General features: G+C 47.7%; 1 protein-coding gene across 1 annotated transcript; it reads right to left on the bottom strand.

Annotated features, from left to right (window-relative positions):
- Window positions 1-1,555: 1,555 nt before the first annotated feature.
- LOC121148412 (DIS3-like exonuclease 1) lies at window positions 1,556-4,952 on the bottom strand. The gene is made up of 7 exons (XM_040968457.1): window positions 4,645-4,952; window positions 4,050-4,142; window positions 3,398-3,931; window positions 2,671-2,825; window positions 2,400-2,578; window positions 1,777-1,901; window positions 1,556-1,622 (listed from the first exon to the last, which is right to left on the bottom strand). The coding sequence occupies exons 1-7, from the start codon at window positions 4,887-4,889 to the stop codon at window positions 1,556-1,558; spliced, it is 1,398 nt and encodes a 465-aa protein (XP_040824391.1). The 5' UTR covers window positions 4,890-4,952.
- Window positions 4,953-18,398: the final 13,446 nt, after the last annotated feature.

The following is an 18,398-nucleotide window of genomic DNA, read 5'->3' as shown; positions in this document are numbered from 1 at the left end:
AGCAGATCCTGAACACGTTTCCAGAGTATCAGGAGGTGGCTACAGAACCATCACAGTGCTAAGGCTGATAGTGTCGGACACTGCTTTGTTTACATTTCCCTTGATTGTGAGTTGTACATGTGCTGTTATTGTTGAGGAAAAATGGAAAAATAGACTCAGCTCCAATGTTGCATGGGTGATGGACCTTTTCTCAGTGTTTCTGAGCTACCCGTGAATGGACCTGTGTGTTCTCCAAATCCGTGTTTAAGAGTTAGCTGCATTCTGAATAACTTCTTGGAGATCACAGGTGCTGGGTCCAGTGCTGTAGCCTAGTGGCTAAAGTCCTCGCCTTGAATGCCGGGATCCCATATGGGCACCGGTTCTAATCCCGGCAGCTCCACTTCCCATCCAGCTCCCTGCCTGTGGCCTGGGAAAGCAGTCGAGGACAGCCCAAAGCCTTGGGACCCTGCACCTGCGTGTGGGAGACCCAGAGGAAGTTCCTGGCTCCTGGCTTCAGATGGGTTCAGCTTCAGCCATTGTGACCACTTTTGGAGTGAATCAGCGGATGGAAGATTTCCCTCTCTGTATTTTCCAATACAAACAAATTAACCTTTTTTTTAATAAAAGAGCACAAGTGCTGAAGGATCCTCTTCAGTGCTTCACAGCCTCGGGAAAGATTTGTGGACACGTGGGGAACATACCCGCCGGGGATCCAGGCGGATCTTAGAGGTGGAGGGGACCATCACCTTGACAGGCAGTTAGAGCCTAGGAATGGCTCATCGGGGGCGATGCCCATGAAGCGGAAGAAGGCTGCCGACAGAAATAATGCCCCGTGGCGTTTTATTAGATTTTATTGATTCAGTTTTTTGGAGAACCGACGGGTTCGTGAAAGGAGGCTAACCACCTGAATACAGTTTTTGTACTGACTGCACGAAGCCCTATGAGAGCCATTTGGAATTTCTTAGCCAATAAAAGCCGATGGGTTTAACACTGGTGGGTCTCTTGAGTTTTTTCCGTAGCAGTGTGTGTCTTGTGACGCCCTCTAGGTATAGTACCCGAGTAGGGCCGTGCCAGTCATTTTCCTTCACATACGTCGCTACCTGTGGCAGGGGAGAAGGGACACTGTAGTGATTAAGTAAACCACACCGTCCTTTTCCTTACAAAGGACACAGCATACAGACGGACTCACCTGGACTTCATCAAACAGATACAAGTTGGCCAGCTTGTCATACACGGTGACATAGGTGATTTTGCGTGGGAAACGGTTCTTGTCATTGTTCCAAATGAGAACATCTTCAGGGTCACATTCTGCCATGTCTCTTGCTGGTAGATACACAGGAGCTGTAATTCCCATCCTGGATCGTGGCCAGAAATAGTGATAGTTAGAGATTGAAAGCTGTAAATTACTTGCAAACATTTGTTGTTGCAAAGGGAAACAAGTATTTTGCTAGGTGAGTAAAATCCTTGGGGCACCTGCGGTACCCTCATCCGATAGGATGTGCTGGTTCCAGGCCAGCTGCTCTCTTCCTCGCTCAGACTCCCTGCCAGTGTCTGGGAAAGCAACTGATGGTATCAACTACTCGCCACCGATGTGGGGACTGCAGAGTTCCAAGCGCCTAGCCTCTGCTCCAGTCGCCGTGGCCCTTTGGGGAGCGGACATCACCGCTCTGCCGTGCATAGCAGTTTAAGAAGGACAGTCAGCTCTGCATTCACTGTGCCGTGGACATGTACTTCCATCTCCTATGTCCTCCTCTCTGGTAGGATCTCTCGCTGCCCACGGCACTAGACGAGACTTACTTTGGGAGAAACACCAGCACGCTGCCCGGGCGGATTGCGTAGACGATTGCCTTCATTTTGCCGGACAGACACTCCCTAGAGCATATGATGTGTTCAGTGGTCTGCTTTTTGCATCGTTTGGCTGACTGTAAGAAGCAACAGACGCCCGTGTCATTATAAAAGAAAGGATTCCTGACAGTCTCAGAAGAGACTTGAGCCCCACATCCTCACAGCAGCCGCACATTTACTCAACACAGAACCTGGGAAGTTGCAAAACCTGCACTCAGTTGGCGTTCCGCTTTACTCTCCAGGATTGGTCCCTCGAGGGGTCATGGAAAGTTACATTCTTTCATAAAGGAACCCCGTTTGTAGTTCAAGTTAGGGACGTGTCCACTGCAAAGCTGTCCTGCCAGAATCCTAACTACTTAGTATGATTGTCAGCTGGAAGTCTCCCTGGCTCTGAGAGTTGAATCTTTCTGCCATGAGGAAAGCATTGAAGGTGAGATCTCAAATTCCATGCGTGTTCTCTCTCACGTTTGGGGATGTTTGGAGTTTGTTCAGAATCCTTCCAGAATATCACAAGTATACAACGCAGCTCATGTGCTCAAGAGGCGAGGGCTAAGAGTTGTAAAACCCCTACTTACTTGTCTTTTCTCATTCAGGTATTCACATAGTTGTTGGAGATCTTCGTTGCTTAACAGATTGTCCTCCGTTTCTGTTTTCTTTTCCTTGGCAAGAGCTGCCATCAATAACCGGTGTACTACAATATCTGCGTATCTTCTTATCGGAGATGTAAAATGGGTGTATTTATCTAAAGCGAGACCTTTAAAGGGAAGCCATAAGATCAGAGTAAGCAAAAGGGCCCACTTGCTCAAGGTTATGGCTGCACACGCGGGACGCTTTTTCAGCCCTTACCGTAATGATAGAACTCCTGCTCTGAACAGGATCCGGTGGAGAAATACAGTGCACTGCCCATGGCTTGCCCAGCGAGGTGATGCAGCAGTGTCTTGAAGTAGGGGCGGTTGGGGCCCCTTACCTTTTCAAGAGAGTCCTTCAGTGTCTTGTTGGACCTGGCAGAGAACAGTCTTTGTTCAGTCCCCTTGCAGAGAGAACCCTTTGTGTGTCAGCAGCTACATACATTTGTCTCCTACTCATTCCAGAAGCCTAGTTGTCGGAATGTGCTGGTTAATCCTTGGGCAGCTCCCTGGGAACACATCTTGGATCACTGCATAAGGTGGTTCAGTGTGGTCTCTGCGATCATGTGGGAAACTCAGATTGAAGCTCTTGGCTTCCACCTGGGCCAATCCCAGGTCTTTGGGCCCATTTGGAGAGGAAAGCAAGGACAGAAGATCAATCTATTCTGCCTTTCAAATAAATCTTTCACCTGTGTACTCTCCAACCTTTGCTTTTTTAGATCCTGGGAACTGTGAAGGATACTGAAAGCATTTAAAAAAAAAAAAAAGCAACAAAGAATGCAGTTTTGCTGAGTGAACAGCCAAAGAGCTCTGTCTTAACACAATTGTCATGAGGCAAACATTTTGTCTTAAGTAAACCTGCTTTCCTTTGCGCTCTTCCCAGCTCTAACTGCCGGGCATGTGGCTCAGTGGCTGGCGCCTGCACGTTTCTGTGGTGGCACACTTACCGCGTATCTATGTCACAGCCCAGTGCTTTGGTGCACGACAAGAGATCTTGAAATAAAATCTGTGGAGGAGGAGGATGACGGCGCAGCAGAGACTGATGAGGAAACTCCTTGCAGATCCTCTTGGCCACCCAGTGATTGGCCAGGAGCATCAACTCGTACACCATGTCATGGGCATCCAGCCTTAGCGCGGGGCTGATGTTGACGACTTTGTTGTTTTCGTCTAGTTTCAAGGCAACGTCCAAGTATTTCAAATTCAGGGCCCCTTGGCTGGATCGCTGGTCCCTGAAGTGGTTAGCTAGGACCCTCAGCTTTTGGAGAGCCCATGTTAACTCCTTCAGCTTGGTTTCTTTGCTTCTCTCGTCTAGGTCTTTGTCGACGAAGATGGCCTCGGCGGCACTCAAGTTCTCGTCCAGGAGATCCTGGGCCACTCCGTAGGTCAGGGTATAGGCCGAACGGATGATGGTTCTTCCATACCACACGTTCTTGATGTCATAAGAGGTCCCCTCCAACTCCCATATGACGCTTACAGCATATCTGCAAAACCAGTGACCACGGGCACATCATGACTTCTCTCCAGACTGGAGGTTCAGTGAGGGGCAAGAAGGGGCAACAGGGGCTGAGGAAGACAGTGGTCCGAGCAGGGAGAGCTTACCTGTCGGCGCCTTCTCGGAGGGAGCATAAGTCCGTACTGAGGGCAGCGGGGATCATGTCGTAACGCTTATGGGGCAGAAATAAAGTGTTGGCCCTGAAAACAATGCACACATGACCTTCAGCAGAGGGACGACCTGCTGAGTTTGCAGCTCCCGGGAGGGGGAAATGGCCACCTGGACCCTCCCAGTTCCCTGAGGCTGTTGCATTTGTATAAACTGCAGCAGCCTGGGATGACACAAGTATTCCCAGGTTCCCACTTTGCTAAGTGACACACACTCTTCCAGGATCACGTGAAAGGCAAATGGCTGTGAATTTCCAGCAGCAGAAGAAACGCTGGCGTGTAACGGCCCAGCAGTTCCATGGGACTGTGTATATATATTGCCATGGGAACGCTTAACCTACTTCAAGTCCATAGGAGAGAAAGCATTCTCACAAGTAAGGTCAGGCACTGTTTGTCTACAAGTGATGGAAGAGAGCTGGATTCCTTTTCTGGAAGGAATCCTCACCTTAGCACTGAGAGAAACCTCTGAAACTGGCTTAGACGCCAAGTCACAGACACACGTGACCGCCCGCCGTGGTGGCTGAAGCCACATTACCTTCTCCTGGCTTCATTATCCAGGCAGGAGTTTGGTACCACGAAGTAGCTGACGTCAGCAGTATGGATGCCGAGTTCTAGGTGGCCATTGTCCAGAATGCGCAAGGAGAGGGCATCCTCCAAGTCCTCGCAGCCCTCCGAGTCGACGGTGAACACCAGTTGGCTTCGTAGGTCTCTCCTCTCTTTTTCCTCTGTTGGGCTTACCCGCCAGGGGTGCTCTGGAGAGCTGACTGGTAACTCACTCATCTGCAGGAGAGATGCGGCCTTTCAGCAACTCCTACACCATGGGTTTCCGTCAAAATTTTTTTTGGAACACTCCCAGCATTACTGCAGGGAGGTTCACTCCCACCCCGCCCCCACCCACCGCAGTGACATCATCCACTGATCTGGTGTTGCAGCTGTGGTCCAACACCAGGCCAGGCTCTGTTGGGAGGGAACAGGAAGGACGGCTCCCTATTCCTGACACCCTGGTGTCCTGATGGGAAATGTCGCAGCATTGTTAGGGAAGGGACTGGAGGAAGAAGTGGGAGACTTTTCAGAACACATGTACTTTATCCCAGTGATCCGTGTTTAAATGTAAAGCTTCTTTTAATTCCATTATACTGTGTGTGGGGGAGTTGGGAACATGTCTCAAATATTAGAAGCTCATTGCTGGGAATGATTTGGACAGGATGGAATTAGGGCACTGTGTCCCCTCGCCTTCCCAGTTACCTGTCTCAGGCTTTCATTTGCCATCAACTAGGCTAAAAATGAAGGGAGAAGTCTAGTCCTGAAGCCTAAACCCACATTTTACTGTAATGGTTTCACTAAGCTGCCACAGCAAATCAACAAAATAATTTCCAAAGCTACTGTTAAACATGAAAATTTAATGATGTGAACTATTCTAAAGTATTTTTCTATTATAGCTCTTGTTCTGTCAGAAAATGGTCATGAAGACAACCCCATATTCTTCCTGATGGCGATGCAAACTGGTCCAGTTTCTGTGGAAAAGCCGTCTGCCAACACGTTACAAGCGATTTCAATTTTCTGTGTCCTTTGAGCCTCATGTTAAAAATTACTTTCCAAGTGAGGGAGTAAAGAACAGAAAAGGCAATGTTGATAAACATTTAGCTTTGCTACAACATTGGGAAAAAAAGCAATGCCCAAAGCTTAAACAAAACTGGGGTACAACCTACAGCAATTTACCATAACTATTAAAATGAAGCATTTTTGGCAATATGTAATGATTTCAAGTGAGAAGTCATGGAACAGAATATAGTATGCACATGCCTTGGGTATATACAGCTGGGTATGAGGGTTTTCAATGGTCATAACATTTGGAAACAGCCAATGTGCTATGTTCACAGGGTTTTTTGTTTTCTGGAAAGGTTAGGAAAAGTGACTTTCTGACTTGTGGATCCTGGCCTTCCCGCAGTTCTGGGTTTAGTGATTGGCAGGGAGGCAATCTTTGCTGGGTCTAGGGCTGTCTACCTTCGAGTTGTAGAATTGGATATATTGTGACCGTCAAGACATGATGCAGCTGGAAGATGTAAAGATTGAAGAGCTGTGAAGCTGCAGGGAATGAATCCTATACCACAAGCCAACTTGGTCTGGCTCAAAAAAAAAAAAAAAAAAAAAAAAAAGAAAAGAAAAACGGGCCAAACCAGGATGCATTTTACCCATTATCTGACTTCCCCGGAGGGTTTGACATCTTTCTTTCCTTGTCTATCCTTAGACCCAAGGCCTCTGGGAAATCTGACCTCAGCTTCTGAGGAAGGTAGCTCGAAAATGTCATTTTCTGCCATAATGACTCTGACGGTTGCATGCAGGTCTCTGGCTTGTCCGAGGTCACGCACCACATGTCCTTCTGCATAGATGCTCTTTGAGGGCCAGCTGTCGATGTGTACTAACACCCTGTGAGACTGCACGAGAGGAGACAAAGTATGAACATAGCACTGAGGGGTTCAAAGCACCTGCAGACAGAAGTAGAATCCCAACGAGAGTGTCCAGTTGTGCAGAAAGGGCACTGTGTTGGTGGAGCCTGCAAATGACTGGCCCAGCACTTTGACGTGGGAGGTGCTTCTTCCATGCAACACCCAGGGGGGCTGGAGAAGGAAAGCCAACTGTAATTATGTTCTGATTTCTACTAGCAACACAAGGGGAAGCCCCAAGATGCAGGATCCAGGGTAAGTTTTGAAACCAAGGTCTCAGGGTGTGTCAGGGTGCAGGAGGTGCTCTCCAGAGGTGAGCGCTCTTGGGTGGAGATCCTGCTGTGAGGTAATCATGGCGGTCACAGCCCAATCACCTCCACTGTGGCTTGCCTCTGAGAACCCACAACAAAAGACAAGGCCTGGATCACCAGGCAGCTGATCTACCACCAGCTGTCATTGTCTCATTTACAGGCAGGTTGCATTGGGCAGGATGTGTATTTCCATCTTTCTTGCTATATTCTTTTATGCATCATCGATTCAGTGAGGTGCCCCTCCACTGACCCTGTGGGGTACATGGCTCATAATTCCCTATTGTGCATCTGGGAGAAACTAGTTAATGTTGGCAAAGTTTAAGTATTTGGAAGTTTCTATGTTGGATTGGCGGAACAGTATATGGTCCCTCTGGCTGTCCTACATGGCTCGTTCTAGGATGGCTCTTTTCTCTGGCCCTCATTGAGTAACCTCGGTGTCCTTCTAGATAGCTCCTAATAAAACGGAACTCTGACCCATATGCCTCTGATAATTTTCAAGGGAGTTAAGAATGCTTTCTGACCCTGTGTGGAAAGCTGGTGGAGACAGAAGTAGGCCACTCCAGAGAGGTGCTATATCCTTTACCTTATAGCGTTTTACTTCTTTGGCCATTACCAAAACTTTTGGGATCCTGTAGTCCCAAGTCGGTAGAGCGACAAGTTTGGTTTCGTCGGTGCTGTCTCGAGAGGCGTATTTTATACACGACGACGTGACCGTAGCTACGAAGTCACGCCGCTTCTTCTCAAGAATGCCCACCACAAAACCTTTTGGTAGACAAAACAGAAGAAAGGGTTAACTGGTTGGATGCCAATCATCTGCCCCTGACTGCTCTGGCAGTCAGGAACAGGAACCGTCATGTCACATTTACCTCAAGCATATCGGCATAAGTCAAGAGATCCATAACGATCATTGCACAGCATGATGCCTGTGGTGAATGTCAGTGCATCACGTGAGGTTGAAAATGCGTGACCTGTCAGTTCCCTCCATGTAGCCATTCAGTAACATCATTCATGTTACATGCAATTTTTTCTTTGTCAATTTAAATAATGATTAGTCCTGCATTGTTAAGTGGAACAACAGCAACAACCCTCTGAGAAGCTTGGGTGCCGGAATGGCAGTCACTGGCTCACCTGTTGGCATGGGCTCTTTTTCTTTGACTATCCATCTTCTACTGCTCCTGATTATCCACTTCTCCTTAGGAAATAGCTCTACCGCTACCTTGTCTCCATGGAATGCGCGGTTCCGGGCTGTACTCCACAGAATGATGATATCCGAATCGAAATCTGTGTTTTTGGGTAGAGCAAAGGAGCCCTGTTAGTCCATGCCACAGAAGCCTGGCAAAGCTACTCTGTGCTCCAGTGAGCGCAGCATTCCCCCAGGCGCCTGTAATGTCACACTGCTGCTTTCTTTCTACAGCTTGGGAAATTTGCCCAAATCCGCCTGCACACATGTCACCTTCAGCTTTTGAAGGCCAGTGTCCCTTTCCCCAGGCAATGACTGGAGCCCTGTCAAATCCCTTCATGATTCTACACCCATTTGACCCAAGGGGCATCGCCTGCAGGTGCAGGGATGACATTGTGTTACCCCAGCAGCAACTGGGTGAAAGCCTCCAGGAAGCCACTGTTTTCTTTGCAGCTAGTGAAGCTGTTCCCTATCAAGGCTTTTCCCGTTTCCACTCGGTTCATTCAAGAGCTAAGAATGCTCCTCCGTTTTTATAATTTATTTGTTGCCTCCTCCTCTCCCCCATTTTACTTTTTAAAATAGAAAAGCAGTGAGGCCACTGAGGCTAGACAGAACCACACCCTACTGCCCTTGGCTGCATGTTCAGCCCCAACCCCTTATCAGGTGTGAGCCCCCCGGCCCACACGTTCCTTTACTTCTCTGTAGTGTAGCTTTCCTTTAGTGTGGATGTGGATGTGAGGCTCTTACCTAAATCTTTGTTGTCAAGTCCCTGGTGGCGCACAAAAGCTTCATGCGACTTGCATTTGTTTACATGTAGATAGCCCTAAAACCAGAATAATAATAATAATAATGACAATAATACATCAATGTGAAATCAATCTGTGCTTATTTCACCTCCAAATGCTTAACAAATGTTAGAGGGAACTACCCCTGCAAGGTTTCACATTCTCCCTTAAACATTCATCACTGAAGACTCTTTTCTCCAGAAAAAAATTCCATCCACTCCTGGCTCTGCTCATTATCTCAGAATCCACACGGTTAGGAGGCCAGAAGAAAAATGCAGGTCCCCAAACTTGCTCCTAGGAATGCCAGAGACTGACTGGGATACACTGGCCCTTCTGGGCAATTCTTGCTGGACCCAACTACACACACACACACACACACACACACACACACACACACGTGTGTCAAAGAGTTAAGCTTGAACCATTTCATCCTATTCTTTCTGGGTGTCCCGACAGCATCCGCAGTCTAATTATGGAGTGGTGGGGGGCAGGGAAATCAGAGAGGTCCTTGAGTGACAGGAAAATGGTGATGGAATTGACAAATTTCCATATCATCAATTTCCCAAGGTTGCCACATCTCCAGAGCTTGATAGGAAAACATGGGACAAGGAGGTATTCACAAGGCTGCCTCCACCCTCCACCACAGGGAGCCTCAGCATGGAACACAAGCCGCATCCAGGGAGGATGTCAACCAGGCAGCTGGTGCCTATAGTGTAAAGCCTCCAGGTCACCGTGGGAAGTCTGCCCTCAGGCTGCCTTGCCTGCACCCATCTGGTCTACAGCCTCAGACAGCAGATGAAAACAAACCCACAACCATTGATTGCCATCCTTACCTGGATGTATCTTCCAGATTTGACTCTGGCTTTCAATACTTCCTCTGGAAGATGTGGGAAGAACTCATAGCACGGATACTCATGTCTTTGTATCCATTCTTTAAAGGCTTTCGAATGGAGGGACTCAAAGAGTTTGTGAACCATCTTGAGATCAGGCCAGAATTTGTCCAAATATTCCTGTGTGGGACCAAGAAAGGCATGGGGAAATGAGGTTAGAACACAAATGAACACCTGTCTGGGACCAGCTGTGTGGGTGCAGTCCCTCGCTAGCAGTACAGCCCACTGAATGCAAGCAGCAGGTCCTTCCAGGGCCCCATGCTGCCATCTCATTCATGCCAGAAAGTTAAGCAGGGGCCTAGGGAGGCCATGACTTAGCACTTTCCAATCTTTCTCACTTCATGTAGACCTCAGGATCCTAGAAGGCAGAGGCAATGCTTTTTTCTTCTTGTTTTTAATATGTATTTCTTTTTTTAAAATAAGATTTATTTATTTTTATTACAAAGTCAGATATACAGAGAGGACGAGAGACAGAGAGGAAGATCTGTCCCATGAATCACTCCCCAAGTGACCACAACGGCTGGTGCTGTGCAGATCCGGAGCCAGGAGCCAGGAACCTCCTCCAGGTCTCCCAAGCAGGTGCAGGGTCCCAAAGCTTTGGGTCATCCTCGACTACTTTCCCAGGCCACAAGCAAGGAGCTGGATGGGAAGTGGAGCTGCCGGGATAAGAACCGGTGCCCATATGGGATCCCAGCGCATGCAAGGCAAGGACTTTAGCCACTAGGCCATGCCGCCGGACACTAATGTGTATTTCTTAACTTGAAAAAGTAGGACAGTGTGAGAACTTCCATCCTCTGGTTCTACTCCCCAAATGGCCTTAACAGCCAGGCTGGACCAGGCTGAATCCAAGAGCATGTGGACGTCTCACCAGAGCAGCAGGAGCCATCCCTTGCTGCTTCCCAGGCGCATTAGCAGGGACCAGCTGGGACTCGAAACAGGCACGCCAATATTGGGTGCCAGCATCAATTGATATGTGATGGCCCAAGCCTCAGTTCAGGTCCACTAGATGTGATCATGATTCCAAGTCTCTAGCACATTTCCTTATCTCAAATTGTAAAGCAAAGCCAGTGCTTATTGTCAACACCAGCATTCCTCACACTGATTTCAGAGTCGTGTTTGAAGGGCTTCGTTTCTTTCCTCGATCCTTGTAGAAGTTCTGTCTGGGTAACACTAATAATACTCCCATGCTATGGCTATTGGCCAATTATCAGGATCAAACTTCTGTTGTCATGAGACGTTCTGGAATGTCCTTTTGTCTTGGCCCTTCCATCTAACTTCATGTCCCAGAAACATTCCTGCATCTTTTTTTTTTTTCTAGCTATCCATCAATTCGATGTGACACATGAAGTTTGCTTGTGATGGCTAGGCAGAATGAAACAATCCTGTACTGCTGGACCACAAAGGCAAGTAATTCTCACAAAGAGTAGAAAAATATAATTTTTCAAGTCAACTGTCTTCTGTAGGAGTAAGACATGATATATTGCAACAGGAGCGACGAGTGGCATAGCTATCCATAACCAGTACCCCTGGAATTCTCTGGCATGCCGGAACACTCACTTTCTTACAGTAGGGTCAAGAAAATCTTGGGCATGCACTTGGGAGCCCTAGAATTCATGGCCCAACGAGGCTTTCCACAAATCCACAGCAGTCTGGAGTTTCTGCCTCAAAATGTACTGTCTACGGGAGGAGCAGGATGGACCAGCTAGACAGAGGCGGTACATACATATTTGCTGAGCAGTAGTAGCCATTCTGTTCTTCCAAGACACCCAAGGGAGAGGACCAACTATGTTCCTGCAACCAACCCAGACTGTCCCTGGTTATGCCATGCCCAGCCTTTAAATATCACCTCAACCTCCTTCATTTATCCCCCTTTTCCCCCATAAACAATCACAAGTGGGGCAAACTAAAGAACAGCTGAAAAAAAAAAAAGCAGATTAGCCTTCCAAATGATTTTGCTTTTAAGCATGCGTGCAGAGAAAATTATTTTAGGGGGCAGGTGGACTGTATTGTGGTACAGCACATTAAACCCACCCCCTGCATTAATATTAAAAAAACAAAACAAACAAACAGAAACCCCCACTGCTGCCTGCAATGCTGGCATTCCATATTGGGGCACAGGTTGGAGTCCTTGCTGCTTGGTTTCCATCCCAGCTCCCTGCTAATGTGCCTGAAAATCAGAAGATGGTCCAAGTCCTTGGGCCTCTGCCACCCATGTAGTTCCATGAACCTGGGTTTGACTGGCCAAGCTGAAGCCATTGTACTATTTTGGGGTGACAGTCTCCTTTTTTTCCTGTTAAAGATTTATTATTATTGGAAAGGCAGATTCACAGAGAGAAGAGACAGAAAGATCTTGCGACCACTGGTTCACACCCCAGTATGAACGGCCAGAGCTAAGACCATTCGAATCCAGGATTCAGGAACTTCTTCCAGGTATTGCACTTGGGTGCAGGGTCCCAAGGCTTTGGGCCACCCTACTGCTTCCCCAGGCCAGAAGCAGGGAAGCAGGGAGCAGGAAGGGAAGTGGAGCAGCCAGGACATGAACTGGTGCCTATATGGGATCCCAGTGCACAAGGCAAGGATTTAGCCACTGAGCCATCACGCTGGGCCTTGCCTCTCAAATCTTTAAAGAAAAGAAACAAAACAAAACAAAACAAACAAAAAACACCACCAAAAATCTAGAGGCAGGATAGTAAAATTTCCAGAGGTAGACTGTGTGTTCTAACCCTACCATTTTCTACTATGTTCTTGGACAAGTTTCCTCACCAATAAGGACAGGATAAAGACCTGGTAGATTGTCCAAAGAATTAAATTCAACCAGAGTATGCCTGTTCTAAGTGTTGAATATTAACTTCAGGTAGATCCAGGTCCAACTGCTTGCTATCTCGGATGCCATCAGTAAGAATCGTGCTATAATACTGTTATGATTGATGTTTTTGTTCCATCAGCAAGAATGCATTCTGAGCAGATCTTGAATGCTGTGGGTGTTTCTGTGTTGCCAAAGGGATTTAGAGATGCAGGGGCAATCCTTGAGGAAATACACTCAGGTTAATATGCATACCTTGAAGTTCATCACTAGCACGCCTTCTGCTTTGTTCTCATATTCAAAAACTGCGTGTTCATGCGTCACCATGACGATGGGCATCTTTTTCTGGCAGTGGTGATAATACCATACAGCTGCGGCGTAGATGTTCCTGGAAAACACAGACCCGTGAACCCTCCAGTTCACACTAAGTTTCAACCTGTCATTCCAGACCAACCAATCATTCCTTTACTCATTCCACAAATACTTCAGAGCATCTATTATCACTAAGCCATGAGCGAATAAGAATGCCATTTCAAAAAAGCCCGGTGCCAAGCCACAGGAAGTGCCAGGAAGCCATCTCTTGGAGAGCTCAGAGAACAGAGCCTGGGTCTGGGAACAGAAGACCGGCTAACGTCTTCAAGAAGTGCCGGCCACAGACAATCCCCCTACTGCAGGCCTTGGAAGGTGCTTCCACAGCTTCCCAACGGCCATGCCATAGCACTGGCTGGGCCTTGGGTGTCCTTCTCCCCTGCCCTGGCTCAGCAGATACCCCACTTCCAAGTGCTTGCATTGGGTTCTGCTCTATGGGTGGGCTTACATCAAGGTACTGCCCTCTCTCAAGCAGTTGTCAGAATTAATCTGCCAGTTCTATTCAGTTGTCCTCCACCGCCCCCCCCCAAAAAAAAACACTTAAAAGCAGGAGCCCTAGTTCTCTGCATCCCCACCCCCAAACACTGTCCTTTGCCCTCTGGATCTCTGGCAAAATCCTGCTTTGCAATTAGGGTTTGGGCAAATTTCCTCTGGGTACCTCCATGCCCCTCGTTTCCATTTTTTTATGACACATCAATTACATATTCACGTGATCTAGCTAAAACGTTGGCCTGTTGAGCAGTTTTGTACTAATCATGGTTCCCTAAGACTCTTGGTCTGCCTTTGCATGCCATCGGAATCAACTTCCACACAGTCAGCGATGTGGCAGTAAACGAGGAGCAACAGAAAGCCACCTGGAGTGGTGCCATACCTAGTGCTCCACCTAGCGTCGTACTCATTAATATCGAGGCTGCGTCTACGTCTCCATGAAATGTCACCTGATTTCTCTTCTGATTCTTTATGTGGGATGTAGCAATGCTGTTGATATTCATTGGCAAATAAGATGCAATCGTGGTTGGCTTCCCTTATCACGTCAGACAGTGGCAGGTATAATCTGTGACATAGGAGAGATAAAAAAATGTCAAAGGGCAGCCCTCCTGCTGGGACTTGCCAAGGACAGCAAGAGGGAACACTTTCTCTGGGCCTTAGGGTGTCTCACACCAGGGCGCTGCTGCTGCTCACTGCCACCTGCTCTGCAGGGGTCCCGGGAATTATCCTGCAGAGACTTTTGATGCTATTCTCTCCTGACCCACCTAGCCTCTTTCAAGCTGAGGGGAGCGCTCTGTATCTCACCTTGTTTTAGAAATGCTGCAAGGCACAAATATTTTACTTTTAGCTGACTGCCCTAGGAAACGATGAGGGAAGCAAATTTAGGCATTAGGGATTTATCTGTGTATTTTATTTATGCAGCAACATGGCGGACATCAACGAGAGCCAGCCTCTGGGAGTTCTCCAAGTTGAAAGTTTTTTTCTCATTGACAGATAATCCCAGGTCTGCCAGGTCAAGCCACAAATCAATGGGCAAGTCTCCCAATTTCTAAGGTGCCTCTTTTTTTTCTCTCTCTCTTTTTAAAAAATATTTATTTTCTTTTTATTGGAAAGTCTGATATATAGAAAGGAAGAGAGACAGATCTTCCATTCGTTGATTCACTCCCCGAGTGGCTGCGACAGCCAGAGCTGCGCTGATCCAAAGCCAGTTTCTCCCACATGGGTGCAGGGTTCCAAGGCTTTGGGGAGTCCTTAACTACTTTCCCAGGCCACAGGCAGGGAGCTGGATGGGAAGTGGGCCGACAGGACATGAACCGGCTCCCATATGGGGTCCTGGTGTGTGCAAGGTGAGGCTATGGCTGCTGGGCTACTATGCCAGACCGTCTAAGGTGCTTTAATACTGCTGGTTATATAACATTACAGAAACCCCGTTTTACCATGAAGGGCATCACTGTCGTGGTGCTGTGGTACAGCGGGGTGCTGGTTCAAGCTGCCTGCTCAGCTTCCCTATCCAGCTCCCTGTTGGGGTTCTAACTCTCCTATTGGGACTCTTGCCTTTCCAATCAATAGTTACAGAGCAGGCAGGGAGAGTGCCAAGTGGAACAGTTACAGTGAAAGAAAATGAAATAGTTCAAAGGATCTTGATGGTTGGAAAAGACAAATGTAAAAGTAGGTAGGTTTTGCCGCAGTTCGACAACACTTACTGCCATGTGGCAAAGCAATCACTCATTTCAGTGAGGTTTAAGAGATGGGATATCCAACTCGAATTCTAATTACATGCAGCCTCAAAGCCCATCTTCCTCCACGTCCAAAGAAGCATACTACCCTATCACCACATTGCATGCTTCACGTGTCAGCTACCTGTCTGCCAGACAAAACAGTGCTAGTGTGGGCTCATGGTTCTAATCTCCTAGGATGCCCAGACAGTCTCATCATATTTATCTGCTCATCTGCATTAACAGTGAGCTGGAACCTGCATGCGTGGAGTCTGTAAGGAGCATCCCAGCCTTCCCAATGGGCTTCAGAAATTGCAATCCAAGCATAAGTTTTGGGATTCCAACCTGGCATTCTGCTGTGAGACTCAGAAAGACTGCCCCAGTCTGATTTCTTGTATCAAGCCCCAACAGGCCACCAGGTTTGTGGTGAGAGGAAGTGAGACACTAGGCCTGCTTCCCCAAGGCCTAAGTGTTTGCCCGGGGGACAGTCAGAGGGTTGTCACAAGGGCCTTTTTCCTAACTGCTCGTGTCTTGCTTCTGCATTTAGTGTATTGAGACACAGGCGCTGGAAAATCAATCATTTTCCATCAACTTTCTCTTTTCTCAAAATGTTCAAGGGAAAAGGCATTTAAGAGTCTGGGAATGTCCTTTGAACTGTGTTTTAAAACATCTTTAATATCAAAGATATTTTAGAAAGCAGAAGTTGAGGGCCCGGCGCCATGGCCTAGTGGCTAAAGTCCTCATCTTAAACATACCAGGATCCCATCTGGGCACTGGTTCTAATCCTGGCAATCCTGCTTCCAATCTGGCTCCCTGCCTGTGGCCTGGGAAAGCAGTCGAGCACGGCCTGAAGCCTTGGGACCCTGCGCCCTAATGGGAAACCCGGAAGAGCTTCTGGCTTTGGATTGGTGCAGCACCGGCCATTGTGGTCACCTGGGGAGTGAATCAACGGATGGAAGATCTTCCTTTCTGTCTCTCCTCCTCTTTTCTCTTTATATATCTGACTTTACAATAAAAACAAATAAATCTTAAAAAAAAAAATAAAACAAGTTGAAAAGGCTCCTAGTTGTTAGCAGTTGGAATGTATAAAAGCAAATTGATTTTAGTAGCTGAAATTGAAATGACACTTGGAGCAGGGGCAAAACCTGGATATGAATAAACATCTCTATTTTTGTGTCTGAAAATCAACTTCAAATTTTCAAATATTCTATCTGGAAAAACCTATAGCTAATGCACATTAAAAAACCTGAGCATATCTTGAAAGCATAATTTATCATTTTCACATGTTTAAAAAATGAAACATTTCAAAGAATGAATAAGCAGTCTCTGCTTATGAAGCAACTTGGGGGATTAAGAGGTTGAATATGCAATTTCAAATGTTCAATCTATGCAACCTCGAATCCTATCTTCCCCCTGTTAAATGAAGCATTTTTGGGAATTTTTAAAAGATGGACAACTATTCTGCATTTAGGTGGAAGGTAAGTATTGTAGACAGGTTCAATTAGAAAGCCTTTCATATGAAACACGATTACTAGTAAGCCATTACAAACAAAACAATGGATCCTTCTGGAAGCAGTATTATCTAAGAATTATGAGATTGTCTTTGATTGGATTAAGGCTTAAGGGAAGGCAGTGAGCCTGTTAAAAAGGCCTATAGACTCTTAAATGTCCACATCCTGGGGACAGTGCAGCTTATTGAACTGATACGGGTTAGCTGGTGAAATTTTGTTAGCAAAGTCCTTTTTGGCCAAATAGTTCCAGTTCCCTCTCCAAGACACTTTGTCCATGCAAGAAACCAATAAATATGGAACATACGTTGTCTGGCAGCTCGAAGAATGGAGATGCTTCCACAACGTCTGCGTGAAAACGATCCCCTTCAGGCACCGCGACTCAAAAATTTCCCAGTAATCTTCGACAATCTTCCAGTCTGGGAACATGTAATGCGTGTAGTCTGCGGGCAACAGCTTTCCCTCTAAACGTAAATCAGGGAAGATTAGAGAACATGGTTAACCCCAACTCCTTAGCATGTCCAGGACCTGGAGCCCCAGAGTGCCAATATCAACTTCCAAAAGAACCTGTGAACAAGACAAGTCGTCTTGGATCACGGACAAAGTCCAGCGGAACTCGGTGCCTTTCAAGTTGTGATGGGCACGAGCCCCACATGCATGCCACGCTCTTTGAGGGGGGTTGGCTCCTGGCCCAGCCTCTGCAGATTCTGCAGGACCTGGCTGAGCTCCCTCACTGGGTGGCGCCTCCCCGCCGGCCTGGCCCGCGCAGGTCTGGCTGAGCTGTCAGACCCGGCCGGCCTGCTGCCACCTGCCTCCCAGGTCCGCGGGGCCCGCCCGGGTGCTGGCGCCCTGCTCACTCACCATTCCGGCACTCGGAGGGCCGGGAGCAGAGCGCGCTGTTGCAGGGCACGCACGGTAGCAGGTACGTTTCCTCCACGTAGTCTGTATCCAGAAAACAATCGTAAGCCGGAAACGTTTTCCCGCGTTCATTGTTGCTGGGGGCTTCCTTCTCGACAAAGGCGAAGTCATCATCCAAAGTGCTGTCCTCTTCGGACCAAGAATCCTCTGAAAGGTTCTCATCGTTGGGGTCGAAGGCCTGTGGCCCGGGGTTGAAGCGGTCTCCTCCGGAGCTCATCGTGTAGTTGTGTCCGGGTCTCCAAGAGGGAAAGTGGCAGGCCGCTGGAGAGTCCGGTCTAGACCCGAAGCTGAAAGTCCTCTCCAGAAGGTGAAGGAGCAGGTAGCAGGCAGCTGGCGTCCAGGTTGGAAGCTCTGCCAAAAGTGCCCTGCACGAGTGACGGGGCAAGTAGCAAACAGTTCTTTTATACCTGTGGAGAAAGGTTTAATGCAACTGAATGGGATTATTAGTGATCTACACCCCTGGGTGGGAATAGGGCAGGTCAAAATTGCTCAGGATTCTGGAAATCAGTGAGTAATCCTTTCAGTCCAGCTTGTCCTCCTTACAGAAAAACTCATCCCTATTTGAAATTGCACGTGTCTTTCATATGTGCAAAAATTCAAACCCTGCAGGTCAAATGCGACTCAATGCATAATTTCAAGGCTCAGGTCCACCTTAACATGAAAGCATTTTGCAACCCCCGGCCAAAGAAGGCTTAACCCTGTCAAGGACAGACCCCAGGTGCCTGGGTCCTCTTGTTGATCACCTCTGGCCATCCTGGGATGCCGCATGCTTGGTGTGGATGGATGAACCCCATGGTTTTGGTCCCTTTGAACTTGCCCAGATCGAAGCAGTCTGTATGGTTTTACAGACTGTAAGAGACAGGGTAAGCCGAACCAA

Source organism: Ochotona curzoniae, unplaced genomic scaffold (assembly GCF_017591425.1).
Source record: "Ochotona curzoniae isolate NIBS_2020 unplaced genomic scaffold, NIBS_Ocur_1.0 scaffold_4701, whole genome shotgun sequence".
In the NCBI taxonomy this organism is placed as follows: Eukaryota; Metazoa; Chordata; class Mammalia; order Lagomorpha; family Ochotonidae; genus Ochotona; species Ochotona curzoniae.
Note: the sequence above shows the minus strand (reverse complement) of the source record. Positions and strands in the feature narration are given on the sequence as shown.

Bases quoted from the DNA above. Each gene is read 5' to 3' on its own strand.
- LOC121148412 (XM_040968457.1), bottom strand. From the start codon at position 4,889: ATGAGTGAGTTACCAGTCAGCTCTCCAGAGCACCCCTGGCGGGTAAGC. The intron at 4,143-4,644 runs GTAATGTGGCTT...CATTGTTTTCAG, and splicing joins GATAATGAAGCCAGGAGAAG to GGCCAACACTTTATTTCTGC. The intron at 2,826-3,397 runs GTAAGTGTGCCA...GTTCTCTGCCAG, and splicing joins GGCTGTGACATAGATACGCG to GTCCAACAAGACACTGAAGG.